At 36.3% G+C, this 16,228-nt stretch overlaps 1 protein-coding gene across 1 annotated transcript in view; it reads left to right on the top strand.

Moving 5' to 3' along the window:
* RAP1GDS1 (RAP1, GTP-GDP dissociation stimulator 1) overlaps nucleotides 1-16,228 on the top strand; it is a 240,555-nt gene that overhangs the window by 18,138 nt on the left and 206,189 nt on the right. Inside the window, exon 2 of the mRNA XM_012724148.1 lies at nucleotides 3,561-3,671. Within this exon, the coding sequence (XP_012579602.1) occupies nucleotides 3,561-3,671 (111 nt within the window). The remainder of the gene's footprint in view (nucleotides 1-3,560; nucleotides 3,672-16,228) is intronic.

The raw sequence follows: 16,228 nt of genomic DNA, 5'->3' as shown, positions 1-16,228 counted from the left end.
CTCCTGATGTCTTTCCCTAAAGCAAGCCACCTGGTTTCAAGTTACTGTGGCTTGTGGTTTTGTTTTGGTCACTAGGTGGCAGCAGAGACTTCTCCCAGTTAATATTCAGAACTGGCTTTATTCATACAGATCTCTGGGAGATCTGAAAGTCTCTCCAGCTAGTCTCCCTGCTAGTCAGTGTCACCCTGTAGTAACACTGCTGCTCCCACTTGTCCACCTGTTGATTTTTTTTTTTTTTGGTAGCTTTTCAGTGTCCAAGATTTCTTCTGTAACCATGCAATGTGGTTTCCAGCCAGCCACAGAGCCACCCGCCAGAATCAGGCTGTGCCAGCCGCTGGCCTTCTCTCTTTACTTCCAGGGCTCTACTCATCAAGCCTATTTGTCTCTATTTACCTTCAGGTTTACTCTCTGGTTGTGTGGGTAGGGGCGGAGAGGTGAGTGAGTATAACAGTAAGTAGCAAGCCTCCCATCTGAGGTACTTCAAAGTTGCTTGGGCATTCCTGGATTAGAGTTCCCCAATTGGAGCTCCCCACTCACTGAGTCTCCTCAGTTATCCTTGATCTAGTGAGTCCAGGGTGCCCTCAGTCAGGCTGATAGTATGCCTTTGGTCCATTTTGAGTTTTATCTGTCTTGTGTGAGCCTCGAGTTAGCGAGTTTAACATCCTCACTCTGCCACCATCTTGCTGGAACCTCGAAAATTTTATTCTTTATTGTCTGCCAGAAGCTGAGAAACCTTTTAGAATAATGTTAGTGTCTTAAACATAAGTAAGTGTAAAGTACAGAATCATGATTTACAGAAAGAATTAGAATGGTAAGATTCACTACTGAGATGCACCATCATGGTTTGAGTGATTCCGTAATTAAACCCTCCCTGTTCCTTACCAAAGTTCAGAATCCCTGGAGATATAAGGCAATGTGTTTTTGAATTAGACATATTTATAAATTTTGACATTGGCATAGCTGAATAAATCAAAGATATGGAGGAATTAAATTTTAACACTTCTAGTGGAACAGAAAACCTAGAAGATTTTGAGCCATGTACATCTTCCTACTCAACTCTAGTCAGAGAAATCATTTACCTTCTGGAGAGTAGAGGTTAATAGTGATGGGAAGTTGCCAAATGCAAAGACAAAATAACAAGTGGACTGTAAGAGAATTCCATCATTAGGAAGCTTGAGGACACTAATAACTGGGTTTTCCACTCTATAATAATTTTATTTTCCAATATGCTACTTTTAAATTGAGCTGTAATTTACATAAATAAAATGTACAGATTTTAATCATACAGTTTAATGAGCTTTGATAAATGTATATTCGTATAATTATTATTCCAATTAATCATTATTCCAATTATTGTAGCTAATTACTTTTTTTTAAAGATTTATTTATTTGTGCATACAGAACTGGGGTACAGGCCAGAGGTTCTAGGGTGGTGAGAGGCTTCACCAGAGACAGAGTGGGGAACAGAACAGGCAGATAGACGAAGTACACTGCTGAGGGGAGCAGCGGGCGGGCCAGGAGAGGTCTGCCGCGCCATGTGGTCACCTCCAGGGCAGGTGGGAATCGAACTCATGCGGAAGCGGCTTCAGATTCTCAATGCTGTGCTTTAACCACTGCGCCACCAGGGAGGGCCACAGCTAATTATTTGTAACAAATACTTTTATAAATTTACTCAGTAAGATTTCTTCAAGTAGTTATCTCTTAGTTCATTTAAAGTGTTTAAAACCCTATTAAGTTTATAAGTTTATAATAACTCTGTCAATAGGTTTGTTTCTAGATGAAGAATTTAATAAACTTTCCATAAAAAGATGTCACATTATTAATAAGTGTGCTATTATTCCCATGGAAAACTGAATTATTATTAATATTTTACCCATTAGAAATCTTTAAAAAGCATTCTATTTAGGTTTTAGTTATAGATTTTTGCTATCATTTGACTAATGCCTTATCTTTTTCCCTATGTTTTGTGATAAGTACTTTTTATTACTTATTTGTTTAAAGATTTATTTATTTATGCTTACAGAACTGGGGGACAGGCCAGAGGTGTGGTGGATGAGAAGATTCATCAGAGACAGAATGGGAAGCAGAACAGGCAGATTGAAAAAGTACAGTGCTGAGGGGAGCAGTGGGACTGGTCAGAAGAGGTCTGCCATGCCATATGGGTCAGCTCCCTGGCCGGGGATCGAACTTGTGCTGCAGTGGATTTGGAGAGCTTTATAATGTGGTGCTTTAACCCATTGCACCACCAGGGAGAGCCCACTTTTTATTACTTTTAATGTGAACTTAAGATATTTTATATTATTTATATGTTGTTTTAGGAAAAAATAAGCTTTAATATTTGACAAAGACTGAACCAAGATTATCTGAGATAAAACCCTACAACTTCTTTGTAGCCTATAGAAGAGATTCAACTGGATATAGTTTTCTTATTCTTTAGAAGAAAATAAGTTTCTCTACTACTTAGTTCCTCTTAAAAGAAAGACTAGTTTTGGCTGTGAAATGATAACCTGTCATTTTAAATAAAGTGTACCTTTAGTATTACTAGAATAGTCATGGGTTGTACTAGTATCAGATGTTAGTATGACTTGATGTGTATTTTTAAACTCATTTTTTTCTGGAAAGTAACATCCCATTTTATGATGGGGTTGCATCATATTTTTAATATTGCCATGTTCTGGCAATGTATAAAACTATTATGATACTTTAAGTAATAGAATACTTAAAATTCTAACACCAGAGACCTCATTGTCACATTGGGGTGTCTGTGAGGTCAAAACTGTTTGCAGATATAGCTCTTGAAAAGTAATAGGACTGTTTTCAATACGTATATGGTTTTGAAATACAGACTTTTAAAAACTATTATATTAATTGATAATAGTTTTATAATTGCTAGATTTAAAGAATGATTCTAAATAAATGTTAAAGCTTTAGTTTTTAATATGTTACCTCTCAATCTGAATAATCAATGTAAAAAAACTTTTTGGGTTATCCCTGAGTAGTTTTTAACAATTTAAAGAGATTTATATGTTTATAGAGAAATCCACATACAATTTAAGAGCTTTATAATCCAAACTGTACATATTTTGACTTAATGTAATGTTCTGAAGTATTCTTCAAATGAAAATGCAGGTTTTGCTTTCATCAGATTATGTATTATTTGTAGGCATATTATTTAGGAACTTTTCTAAACCATTATTTTTATTTTGTCTTTAAAGTGCAACAGAGGAAATTGAAAAAAAAAATATATATATATTAGCAGAGCTATATGAGTTCTTTTTAAATTAACCATGGCTGGTTATTGTGACTGGGCTGATACATTTTGGAACAATCTAAAAGATGTTCATGACAACCTGTGAGATAATCCTGTACCTTTCATTTATCATGACTATTTAACATCTAAGTTAAATGAATATCATTTTATTAAAAAAATTGTAATAGTACATTTTGGAATGTGTATGGTAGTTAACTCATTATTATGGGAACATTTAGCCTGTTAGTGGTACTGTTTACCATGTAACATAATTGTTAGAGAGGTTTCTGATTTTTGTTTTTTCTATTAGCAGATAATCTTAGTGATACCTTGAAGAAACTGAAGATAACAGATGCTGAGAAAACTGAGGATTGTTTAGAAGGATGCTTGGATTGTCTGCTTCAAGCCCTGGCTCAAAATAGTAAGTTTGAAGGCTTCCCTGATGGCCTGGGGGTTAAGCCTCAGTGTTATCACCAGTATGACTTGAATTCTACCCCCACCCAGGAGCTAACCTTCATATGGCACAGTAGACCTCTTCTGTCTCACCCACTGCTCCCGTTTGCAGTGTATTTCAATAAATATTCCTGTTCTGTTGCCCACTCTCTGCTCAGTCCTCTGACCCCTCTGCATCTCTGACCTACACCCCAGTTCTTCTGTGCAAAAATAAAAATACATGAAACAGTAACTTTTATTATATGTACTCAAATGCCAAGCATAAGAAGTCAAGTCAGCAGTCATTCAGAAATTGGCCTAGCGCATAATTGTGTTTATGTTAATTTGAATTCTTTTGAAATCCTGAAATCTATCCCTGAGTTTTGATGTTGCTCTACATGATTCATTGACCTGTGCTACCTTTTCATGTCCAGCCTATGGTAAACAGGCAAAAGAAAGGAGGAATTGATTGGTTGCATTGACATTAATACCAGTTCTAGAGGGGAGACCATTTTCTCTAACAGTAACTGCACAGGCATAGTTCTTTTTCTTAACACACAGATTTGTGCTTAAAATTAAAAAGACTGACTTTATGTGTAGAGACTGGAAGGGATGAGAATAAAACACTAAGTTTGTTTTTCTGGGTTCTAATGGTCACATTTAAAATATTTTTATTGTAAAATAATTCTGCTGTGAAAGAATATGTATCCTTAGATTCAGTTGGAAAGAATCAACAGTCACTCAAAAATCCCTTAAAATTAAGGTAAGACTTGACCACTACTGGTACTTAAATAATAGTAGTAATGAGAATTATGCAAATTTTCATTGAATAACAAGTTGTATTATTTCATTTGATACATATTATATTTACTAGTTTATAATAAATAGATAGACACATGATTTTCTCATTTGTTCTCTTGATTCTACTTGGTAATGCTGTAGTTTATGCCATACTTCTTTTTAATTATGTCATTGTCTTATCCTGGAATTAATCACGAAGCTGACAAAGTATACTTTTAGATAAAGTATATGTTGCTAATAGTTTAATTTTAAGTACTCAGATGTATGTGCTTTCTCGTTTTTAAAAATTTATTTTATTTTGTGCCCTGCTTGGTAATGCAACAGGTTCAAGCACAGCACTAGGAAGCTATCTGTAGCCACTGTAGCAAGAGTTCGATTCCTGACCAGAAGGATGACTCACATGGTGGCATATCTCTCCTGACCAGCCCGCTGCTCCCCTTAGCAGTGTATTTCAGTCATTGTACTTGTTCTGCTCCCCACTTTGTCTCTGGTGAGTTCTCTCACCCCCCACACCTCTGGCCTCTACCCCAGTTCTTGTACACATAAATAAGTAAATATTTAAAAAAATATTTTTTTATATATTTTCTACATAATTTTCATTTTTGTGTAATGTATATTTCCTTTAAAATTCCCACAACCAGTTCACCTGGGTACCATTACCATAGTCCCTTGTGCTCTTCCTACCCATTTTGATCCTGTTCCACTCTAACCCCCTACAGAATGTCCCTGATTTATAGTTGCTTACTTTATTATAGTTATATTTTTCCCCCTGATCCCTTATTTGGATCCTCTATGTTAATCCTAAGAGTGAAATTATCCAGTATTTATCTTTTTCTTTCTGGCTTACTTCGCTGAGCATGATCCCTTTCAGCTCCAACCATGTTGCTACAAATGGCATAGGCTTATCTTTTTGACTACTGAGTAGTATTCCTGTGTGTGTGTGTGTGTGTGTGTATGTGTGTACACACCAGATTGTCTTGATCCAATTGTCTATTTTTGGGCATTTGGATTGTTTTCAGGTTTTACCTGTTGTAGATAGTGCTACAATAAACCTAGGGTATAGGTGTCCTTTTGAGTTAATGTTTTTGTGTCCTTTGGATAAATACCTAAAGCGGAATTACTGGATCATCTGGAAGCTCTATTTTTAGCAGTCTGAGGAACCTCCAAACAGCTTTCCATAGTGCTTGGGCCACTTTGCATTCTCAGCAGCAGTGTAGGAAAGTTCCTTTTTCTCCACATTCTCATTAGCATTTGTTTTTGCTAGTTTTTTAATGAGTGCCACTCTCACTGGTATGAGATGTTATGTCATTGTGGTTTTGATTTGCATTTTTGAATGTATTTTCATATGCCTATTGGCCATTGCAATTCCTCGTTAGAGAAGTTTTTTTTTTAACGTTCTGCCCATATTTTGACTATGTTTTGACTTTTTTTTTTGTTGACTTTTATCAGCTTTCTGTAGATCTTTGTGATCAGTCCCTTATCATTAGTGTTGCATGCAAAAATTTTCCTCCTCTTCAGCAGGCTGTCTTTTCATTTGAATTATGTCTCTTGCTGTACAAAAGGTCTTTAATTGAAGTCCGTGCTGTTTATTCCTGTCCTCATTCCCTTTGCTTTGGGTGATGTGTCTTTAAAGATATCACTGAAGTGTGTGTCATGTAGTATTTTGCCTGTATTTTCTTCTATGTATTTTATGGTTTAAGGTCTTATGTCTAGTGCTCTAACTTATTTTGAGTTGGTTTTTGTGTGTGGTGTGAGGTAGTACTTTAGCTTCATATTTTTACATGTAGCAGCCCAGTTTTCTTAGTGCCACTTATGGAACAGACTTTGTTCCATTACATGTTCTTACCACCTTTGTCAAAGATTAGTTATCCATAAATCTATAGGTTTATTTCTGGGTTTCTGTTTGGTTCCATTGGTCTATGTGTCTGTTTTTGTTCCAGTACTATATGATTCTGATTATTGTGGCTTTCTAGTATAGTTTGAAATCTGGGTGTGTGATACCTCCTTTTCCTTCCTTTTTTAGTCAGGAGAGCTCTCCTTTTTTTTTTTTTTTTTTTTTGTGGTTCCATATGAATTTCATCAGTATTTGTTCTATTTCTTTCAAGAATGCCATTGATAATATATTGGAATAGCATTGAATCTGTAAATTGTCTTTGAAAGGTGGCCATTTTTTATAGTTAGTTCTTATAATCCATGAGCAGAAGATATCTTTCCATTTCTTTGTGTCATTTTCTATGTCTTTTAACAATGTTTAAGAATTTTCTTTGTTTAGGTCCTTTACCTCTTTTGCTATGTTTATTCCCACTTGTTTATTTATTTTGTTTCAGTTATAAAGGGATGGTTTTCATAATTTCTTCATATTTATTGTTTACATATAGGAAGCTGCTGATTTTTGTGTGTTGATTTAGTAAAGTAGTATCCTGCTACTTTACTAAGCTGATTATTTTGATTAGTTTCTCTATGGAGTTTTTGGGGTTCTCTATGTATGTTACCTTCTGCAAGCACTGAAAGTTTTATTTCTTCTTTCCCTGTTTGGATTCCTTATATGTTTTTCTCTTTTCTAATTGCTATAACTAGGACTTTAAAAAAAAAAAAAAAAACAGTGGTGTAGCTGACATACTTATCTTCATCCAGATCTTAAGGAAAAGGCTTTCATCTTTTCTCCAGTGAGAATGACATTGGCAATGGGTTTGTTGTAGATGGCCTTTATTATAATAAGGTATATTACTTCTATCCTGCGATTTTCAATGGGTTTTATCATAAATGGATGTTGAGCTTTGTCGAATGTTTTCTCAGCCTCAGTTGATATGACCATATGTTTTCTTATTTTTCTCTTTTGTTGATGTCTTGAATTACATTAATTGATTTTCATATGTTGAACCATCCTTGTGTCCCTAAATAAATCCTACTTGGTCATGGGAAATTATCTTATTGATGCATTGTTGGATTCTGTTGGTAAAGATTTTATTGAGGATTTTTGTATCAGTGTTCAGTAGAAAGACTGGCCTATTATATTTTTCTTTTTTCCTCATGTCCCTGTTCAATTTTGGTAATTTTGGCTTCACAAAATGTGTTTGGCATTGCCCCTTCCGTCTCAATTTTTTAAAAAGTTTGTGCAGGATAGGCACTAGTTCATTTCTGAACATTTGGTACAATTAATTTGTTAATCTGTCTGGTCCTGGCCTTTTGTTCTTGAGGAGGGTTTTGAGTACTGTTTCAATTTCATTGTTTGTAATTGGTCTGTCTAGATATTTAGATGTCCCTTTTTTTTTTTTTTTAATCTAGCTTTGGGTGATTGTAAAGATGTCTTTTCTATATTGTTTCAGTTGTTTGCATATAACTATTCATAGTACTTTGTTTAATTATTTATTTATTTTTTGGATTTCTTCTGTTTCTGTTGTGATGTCTCATGTTTCATTTATGATCCTGTCTATTTGTATTTTCTCCTGTACTTTGGTTTGTGAATCTGGCTAGAGGATTGTCTATTTTGTTTAGTTTTTTCAAGGAATCAAGTTTGGTTTTCATTGATCTTTTAGTTTTTTTTTTTTTTAACTTTTTAATTTATTTTTGCCTTGACTTTTATTATTTTCTTTCTTCTTTGGTTTTTCGGTTTTCTTGTTGCTCTTTTTCCAGTTCATTAAGATGGGATATTTTGTTGTTGTTTTGAATTCTTGTTTCTTGTTGTGAACTGTATTGCTATATATTCTCTCTTTTTTTTTTTTTTTAAGATTTATTTATTTATTTGTGCATACGGAACTGGGGTACAGGCCAGAGGCTCAGGGGCGGTGAGAGGCTTCACCAGAGACAGAGTGGGGAGCAGAACAGGCAGATCGACGAAGTACACTGCTGAGGGGAGCAGCGGGCGGGTCAGGAGAGGTCTGGCTCGCCATGTGGTCTCCTCCCGGGCAGGCGGCAGGCGGGAATCGAACTCATGCGGAAGTGGCCTCAGATTCTCAGTGCTGTGCTTTAACCTGCTGCGCCACCAGGGAGGGCCATATTCTCCTTTTATATCTGCTTTTGTTGTGCCCCATATGTTCTGGAGAATTTCTTTTCATAATCATTCATCTCAAGGTATTTTGATGCAATGGTCTTCCAGTAGTGCAGGTTTCAATCTACATGAGGTGGGACGGCTGGGATGAGCCTTGACTTCTTCTCATGCTTTATTTCTAGTTTGATGCCTTCCTGGTCAGAAAAAAGATGCTTGGTATGATTTCTATCTTAGTGTATCTGTTGATGTTTGTCTTGTTTCACAGTATGTGGTCAATTCTGGAGAATGATATGTGTGCACTTGAGAAAAATATTTACTCAGGTTTTATGGGGGGTGCAGTGTTCTATAGATGTCTGTTAAGCCCATGAGTTCTATGTCCTTGTTTAGAGCAGTAGTTTCTTTGTGTTTTTATTTGTTTTGATCTGTTCTTATTCATCCTTCTGTTGATTTGAACTTTAGGAGTTCTTGTAGTATTCTTTGGAGTGGGGATTTGGTCTTAATGAAATTCTGGAGTTTCTGTTTTTCTGAAAAGGTGCTTACTTAGTTTTCATATAGGAAGGAAAACCATTTTGGGGGTCATGTGTTGTCTTGGAGTTTGTTGAATATTTCTCTACTCTCTTTTTGTTTGCTAGTCTTTCTTCTGAAAAGTCTGATGTCAGCTTCATTGGTTTTCTTTTCTATATTATCTCTTTCTTCCCTCTTGTTAGCTTCGTTATTTTTTCCTTGTCTTAAATTTTTGGGTGCTTTACTATTATTTGTCTTGCTGTATTTTTCCTTTCATTGTGGAAGTTTGGTGGTGTTTTCAAACTTGCATGTCTGTTTTCATGTCCTTTACCATGTTTAGGAGTTTCTCTTAATTATCTCCTTGAAAAATTTATCTGTTCCTATGTCTCTGTCCTCTCCTTCTGGGATACCTATAAGTGATATTATTCCTTTCTTCATGGAGTCAGATAATTCTCAAAGTTTTTCTTTATTCTTTTCTTTCATACTTTTCTGTTTTGGTTTCTGTATCATCAAGTGTACTGATCGTTCTTCCATTTCATCAATTCTGCTTTCATTTCTTTCCCCTGAGTTCTTTGGTCTTCCATTAATCTTTTAATATCCCATGTTTCTTTTACTTCTCTTTTTAGAAACTCAAATTTCATTCTTCTCATTGTTTATTTTCTTCATATCATTCTTTTCCTTTTCCTTTTTTTTTTTTTTTTTGTCTTTTCGCTTCTTAATCATGGTGATTTTAACTTCTCTATCTGATAGGCTAGGAAGTTCTTCTAGGTTATTGCTGTTAGGTGCTGGTGGTGATTGGTTTTCTCTTTGTGATGTGCCCTTCCCCTGCGGGCTTGCTTGGTTGCTTGTATTTTTACTTCTCCTTTTGTTTTCTAATATGTTTGAATACTGTACTGCTGGCATCTGTGGGATATCTCTTTGGGCTCCTTATGGGATGTCAGTAACTGGTAGTCAGTCCATGTATAGTACTATTGCAACAAAACTCCACAAACCTCCACAATGGTGGTGCTGTGGATATGTTGATGGGCACTGTCTCTGATGGTCCCCTCACTCTGTCTTTCCTCCATTCTGTGGGGTATGGCATGATCCCTATCTTCCCCTTGTGTAGAGGTTGTATACTCTTGGTACCCTTTTTCCTGACTCTGCCCTGCTGGGTGTAGCTCAGCTCTAGATCATGGATATGGGATTAGCTGAAGCCATGCTCTCTTCACACACTGTGCCCTGCTGAACGCTGAACCTTGTTTGTTTGAGGGGCACACCCTCTCTCTGTTTCAAGGGGAGTGGTGAGATCCCTGACTTCCTGCTGTGGTTCAAGGGTTGCTCACTTTCAATAACTGTGGTTCTCATATCAGACCTGCTGAAGGGGCTCAGTTCATTTCCAAATAGCTGGTCTTTGACCTGCCAAAGTCCCATTCCCCTCTTAGCTGCCTGATCCTGTTAAACTTTGTTTATGGGGCATCACCACTCTCCATTTCAAAAGAGAATGGTGCACTGCCTTTCTTTCCACTGTGATGCAGGAGTTGTGCTCTCTCTGTGCTTTTTCCCCTCCCCCAGCCCTGAGGAGTGGGGCTCATTTCAGGTCAAAATCACGGGCTTGGACCTATGGTAATTCTGTTCCCCACCATGCATGCCTTCCCACTGAATTTTTTGTTTTTTTCATCTTCTGAGGTTCTTAGATGACTCTGTTTTCATGGTGCTGCTGATGTTGCTTTCTTTTTCTTTTCCTGAGCAAATTGGTCTGGGTTTATGGTGGTCTTTCATTTTTTTAGTAAACTGTATTACAATAATCTAATATGACTGCAATATTCATCATCAACAGGAACACATTTTAACTCTAAAACTTCTTTTTTTTTTTTAAGATTTATTTATTCGTACAGAACTGGGGTACAGGCCAGAGATGTGGAGGGTGAGAGGATTCACCAGAGACAGATTCGGGTGTAGAGAACAGGCAGATCGTCGAAGTACACTGCTGAGGGGAGCGGCGGACTGGTCAGGAGAGGTCTGCCGCGCCATATGGTCACCTCCGGGGCAGGTGGAGATCAAACTCATGCGGAAGTGGCTTAAGAGTCTTTGTGCTGTGCTTTAACCCGCTGCGCCACCAGGGAGGGCCCTAAAAATTCTTTTCTTACTAATTTACTTTTGAGACTGTCAAGTTACTTATCTTTACAGATGACAGAGAAAAGGTTTAAATCAAATGCAACAAGAATTTGGGAGGGTAAAGAACAAGAGATTGTGTATGGCTATGATGATCTTTAGTCTTAATTTTCAATAGTCATATTTATCTAGTGACTGCTGGTCACTACATATTGTCTAAAGATTTATCTGTAGTAAGAGGTATAAATCATTTCCATAATCATTTTTTTTTTCATAGTAAGTGGTCTAGAAGACTAAGAAGTGAAGTATCATGTGTTGACCTGAATTTTATTTCTGCCTATATAGGTAGATTTTACATAAAACTAAATGTAGTTTTTCTTAGTAAATTTGAGTGTATCAAGATTATTGTTTTGAAAATGGTTTTATTGTACTTTTTATGGGTCATATTTTCCCTTTATATTAGAATTAATTGTTTTCTAAATGGACCATTAGCTTAAACTGAAGGATGTGAAGAAGATATCCTTGGGGTGATGTGCGAAGGGTTCTCAGCCCTGTCCTGCAAGAACTTGTAGATAAAAGGATAAGGTTAAATGAGAGAAATAAAAATTAAACCAAAAATTACAGCATTTTTAAAAAATAATAATAGTTTATTTTTACATCGTTTTGTGCCTTTTTCCATCCAAGTTTAATCTCCATGGACTTCCCATCATCAGTTACCAATGTGCCATCCACCATTGTCCCAACTAGCACTCCCCTCCCCCATTTTTGATCCAACTCCCCACTACACCCACATAAATTGTCTCTGGTATATAGTTGTTAATTATTATTATTTTCTTCTCCCCGTGTAGCTCGTGCTAAGAGTAAAGCCATCTGGTATTTTTCCTTTTCTTTCTGGCTTATTTCACTAAACATGACCTTTACTAGCTCAATTATGTTGCTGCAAAAGGCATGTGTTTATTTATTTATTTATTTTTTTGGTTGCTGAGTAATACTCCATTGTGTATATGTACCAACATCTTTTTAAGCGAGTCATCTACTTTTGGGCATTTGGGCTGTTTCCATGTCTTTCCCATTGTAAATAAAGCAACAATGAACATGGGGATGCAGGTGGCTTTCTGAATCAGAGTTTTTGTGTCTTTTGGGTAGATACCTACTAGTAGATTGTTGGGTCATATGGAAGCTCCATGTTTAGCAGTTTGAGGAACCTCCAAACATTTTTCCATAGTGGTTGTACTAGTTTGCATTCCCATCAAAAGTGCAGGAGAGTTCCTTTTTCTCCACATCCTCGCCAACATTTGTTGTTGCTAGTTGTTTGAAGATGTGCCATTCTCACTGGGGTGAGGTGGTATCTCATTGTGGTTTTAATTTGTATCTCCCTTATTATGAGTGATGTTTAACATTTTTTTATATGCTTGTTGGCCATCTGCATTTCCTCTTTGGAGAAGTGTCTTTTTAGCTCTACTGCCCATTTTTTGATGGGGTTGTTTATTTTTGTTGAGTTTCATCAGCTCTTTGTATATTTTTGTCATCAATACTTTATCACTAGTTTTGTGTGAGAATTTTTTTTTTTTTCCAATCAGTGGGATGTCTTTTTTGCTATACAGAAACTCTTTAACTTGATGTAGTTCCATCCATTTATCCTTAACTTCACTATCATAGCATTGGGAACTGTATCTTTAAAGAGGTTGCTGAAATGTATGCCATGTGTTGTTTGGCCCATCTTTGCTTCCAGGTATTTTATGGTTTCTGTTCTTATGTCTAGGGTTTAATCCACTTCGAGTTGATTTTTGTGTATGCTGTGAGGTAGTGATCTAGTTTCATTTTTGTGCATGTAGCTTCCTAGTTTTCCCAGCACCACTTGCTGAACCAATTTTCTTTGTTCCATTGTATCTTCTTTGCTCCTTTGTCAAAGATTAGCTGTCCATATACCTGTGGGCTTATATCTAGGTTTTCTATCTGAATCCACTGGTCAGTATGTCTGTTCTTGTTCAGTGCCATGCAGTTTTGATTATTATGGCTTTGTAGTATAGCTTGAAGTTTGGGATTGTAATGCCTCCATTCTCTTTCTTTCTAGTCAGAGTTTTCACAATTCGAGGTCTTATGTTGTTCCATATGAATCTCATCAGTATTTTCTATTTCTTTGAAGATGTCATTGAGATTTTTATTGGGATGACATTAAATCTGGATATTGCTTTTGGTAGGATGGCTGTTTTGATTATGTTAATTCTCCTGATCCTTGAGCAAGGGTGTCTTCTTGTATTTCTTTTAACAGTGTTTTGTAATTTTCTATGTTTTTATCTATTTTCTTAGGTTGACTCCCAGGAATTGTTTCTTTTTATTTTAATTGAAAAAGAGATGGTTTACATCAGTGTTCATTAGGGAGATTGGTCTGAAGTTTTCTTTTCTTGTGTTTTCTTTGTTAATGTTTTGGTTTAGTTTGATGTTGGCTTCATAGAAAGTATATAGTAGGTAGTTTTTCTTCTTTTTCAATTATTTGGATGAGTCTGTGTCAAATAGTTCTTTTCTGAATGTTCAGTAAAATTCATTTGTAAATCCATCTGGTCCTGGGCTTTTATTTTGGGGGGGGGTTTCATTAATTCTTTAATTTCCTTGCTTGTAATTGTTCTGTTTAGTTGTTCTATTTCTTCTTTATCTAGCTTTGGGTAGTTATAGAGTTGTAGGAATTTGTCCATTTCTGTTGATTATTTGGAAGGGGAGAAAGTTCTGTCCTTACCTCACCCTCACCCCACACTCTAGGTGGGTGCATAATTTTAGTACATTTTAGAAGAACCAGAAGAAAATATAGGTGCGGGCCTTCCTGTGGGGCCCTCCCTAGTGTAGCAATGGGCTAGAGCACAACACTGCAAGCTGGCTGCAGCCGTCTCAGTGCAAGGATCCCCAGCCAGGAGGTGACCACAGGGTGTGGCCGACCTCTCCTGACTGCCCCCTGCCCCCCCTCAGCAGTGTACCTTGTCAGTCTGCCTGTTCTGCTCCCCACTCTGTCTCTAGTAAATCCTCTCGCTGCCTCTGCACCTCTGGCCTGTACCCCAGCTCTGTATGTATAAATAAATAAACATTTAAAAAGAAGAGGGAAAAAAAATGGGTGTTGAACTTTGTTGAATGCCTTCTCTGCACCTATTGATGTGATTATGTGGTTTTTATTTTTTCTGTAAGTTGATGTGATGTTTTAACATTAATTGATTTTCTGATGTTGAATCATCCTTGTGCTTCTGGGATAAAGCCCACTTGTTCATGGTATATTATTCTTTTTTTTTTTTTTTTAAGATTTACTTATTTGTGCATACAGAACTGGGGTATAGGACAGAGGTTCAGGAGCGGCGAGAGGCTTCACCAGAGACAGAGTGGGGAACAGAACAGGCAGATTGACGAAGTACACTGCTGAGGGGAGCAGCGGGCGGATCAGGAGAGGTCTGCCACGCCATGTGGTCACTTCCGGGGCAGGCGGGAATCGAACTCATGCGGAAGTGGCTTTAGATTCTCAGTGCTGTGCTTTAACCCGCTGCCCCACCAGGGAGGGCCATATTCTTTTAATGCATTGCTGAATTCTGTTAGCTAAGATTTTGTTGAGGATTTTTGCATCCGTGTTTATTAGGGAGATTGGTCTGAAGTTTTCTTTTTTGTGTGTTTTCTTTGTTAGGTTTTAGTATTAGTGTCATGTTGGCTTTATAGAAAGTATGTGGTAGTTTTCATTCTTTTTCAATTTTTTTTGGATAAGTCTGTGTAGAATAGGCACTAATTCTTTTCTGAACTTTCAGTAAAATTCATTTGTAAATCCATCTAGTCCTGGACTTTTAATTTTGGGGAAGGTTTTGATTACTTCCTCAATTTACTTGTTTGTAATTGGCCTGTTTAGTTGTTCTATTTTTTTCTTTATCTAGCTTTGGTGGTTGTAGAGTTGTAGGAATTTATCCATTTTTGTTAGTTTGTCGAACTTGTTTGCGTATAGCTGTTAATTGTATTCTCTGATTATTCTTTTGATTTCTGCTGGATTTATTGTGATTTCTCCTCTTTCGTTTATGATTCTGTTTATTGTGCTTTTTTTTTTTTTCTTTGTAAGCCTGTCTAGTGGCCTGTCTATCTTGTTTAATATATCGACGAGCCAACTTTTGGTTTTATTGATTTTGGATTGTTTTCCTAACTTCCATTTAATTTATTTCTGATTTGACTTTTATTATTTCCTGTATTCTGCTGGCTTTTGGGTTATTTTGTTGTTCTTTTTCCCATTCTTTAAGGTGGGAGTTTAGATTGTTTGAGTTATTTCTTGTCTTTATGTGAACCTGTATTGCTATATATTTTACTCTTATATCTGCTTTTAATGTGTCACATCAGTTTTGGAGACTTGTGTCATCATTGTTGTTCTTCTCTAGATATTTTTTAATTTCTTCTTTGATCTCCTCATTGATCCAATGTTCTTCCCGTAGTATAGGTTTCCATTTCTACATGATAGGTGGGCTTCTTGTTTTCTTCAAGGTTTATTTCTAATTTGATATCTTCATGGTCAGATAAAGTAGTAGGTTTGATTTTGATCGTAGTGTATCTATTTATATTTATCTTGACACCCAGTATGTGGTCAGTCCTAGAGAATGATCCATGTAGATTTGAGAAAAGTGTGTAGTCAGATTTTTTTGGGTGCAATATTCTATAGATGTCTGTTAGAACCATTTTGTTTGTTCAGAGCTGTAGTGTCTTTGCTTATTTTTTGTCTTGTTGATCTGCCCATTGTGGAGAGTGGCATGTTGAAGGCTCCTACTATGTATATATTTTCCCTGATATATGTGTTTATAGATGACAGTAGTTCCCTGATATATTTTGGTGCTCTTTCGTGTGGTGCATATATGTTGATGATTGTTATGTCTTCTTGTTGTATTGTCCCCTTAATGTAGTGGCCTTCTGTGTATCTTTTAACCTTTTTTGTTTGAAGTCTATCTTGTCTGATATATGTATAGATGTTCCTGCCTTCTTTCTTGGTCCATTTGCTTGTAGAATTGTTTTCCATCCTTTTTTCTTCAATCTATTTTAATCTTTTGTAGTTAGGTGTAATTCCTGCAGACAGCAGAATGATGGCTTCTGTTTTTTTTTTTTGTTTTTTTTTTTTAAAAGTTTATTTATACATCATTTTGCACATTTTTTTTTTATCT

The sequence above is a fragment of the Condylura cristata genome, unplaced genomic scaffold, assembly GCF_000260355.1.
Source record: "Condylura cristata isolate star-nosed mole 26May11 unplaced genomic scaffold, ConCri1.0 scaffold00012, whole genome shotgun sequence".
NCBI lineage: Eukaryota > Metazoa > Chordata > Mammalia > Eulipotyphla > Talpidae > Condylura > Condylura cristata.
Note: the sequence above shows the minus strand (reverse complement) of the source record. Positions and strands in the feature narration are given on the sequence as shown.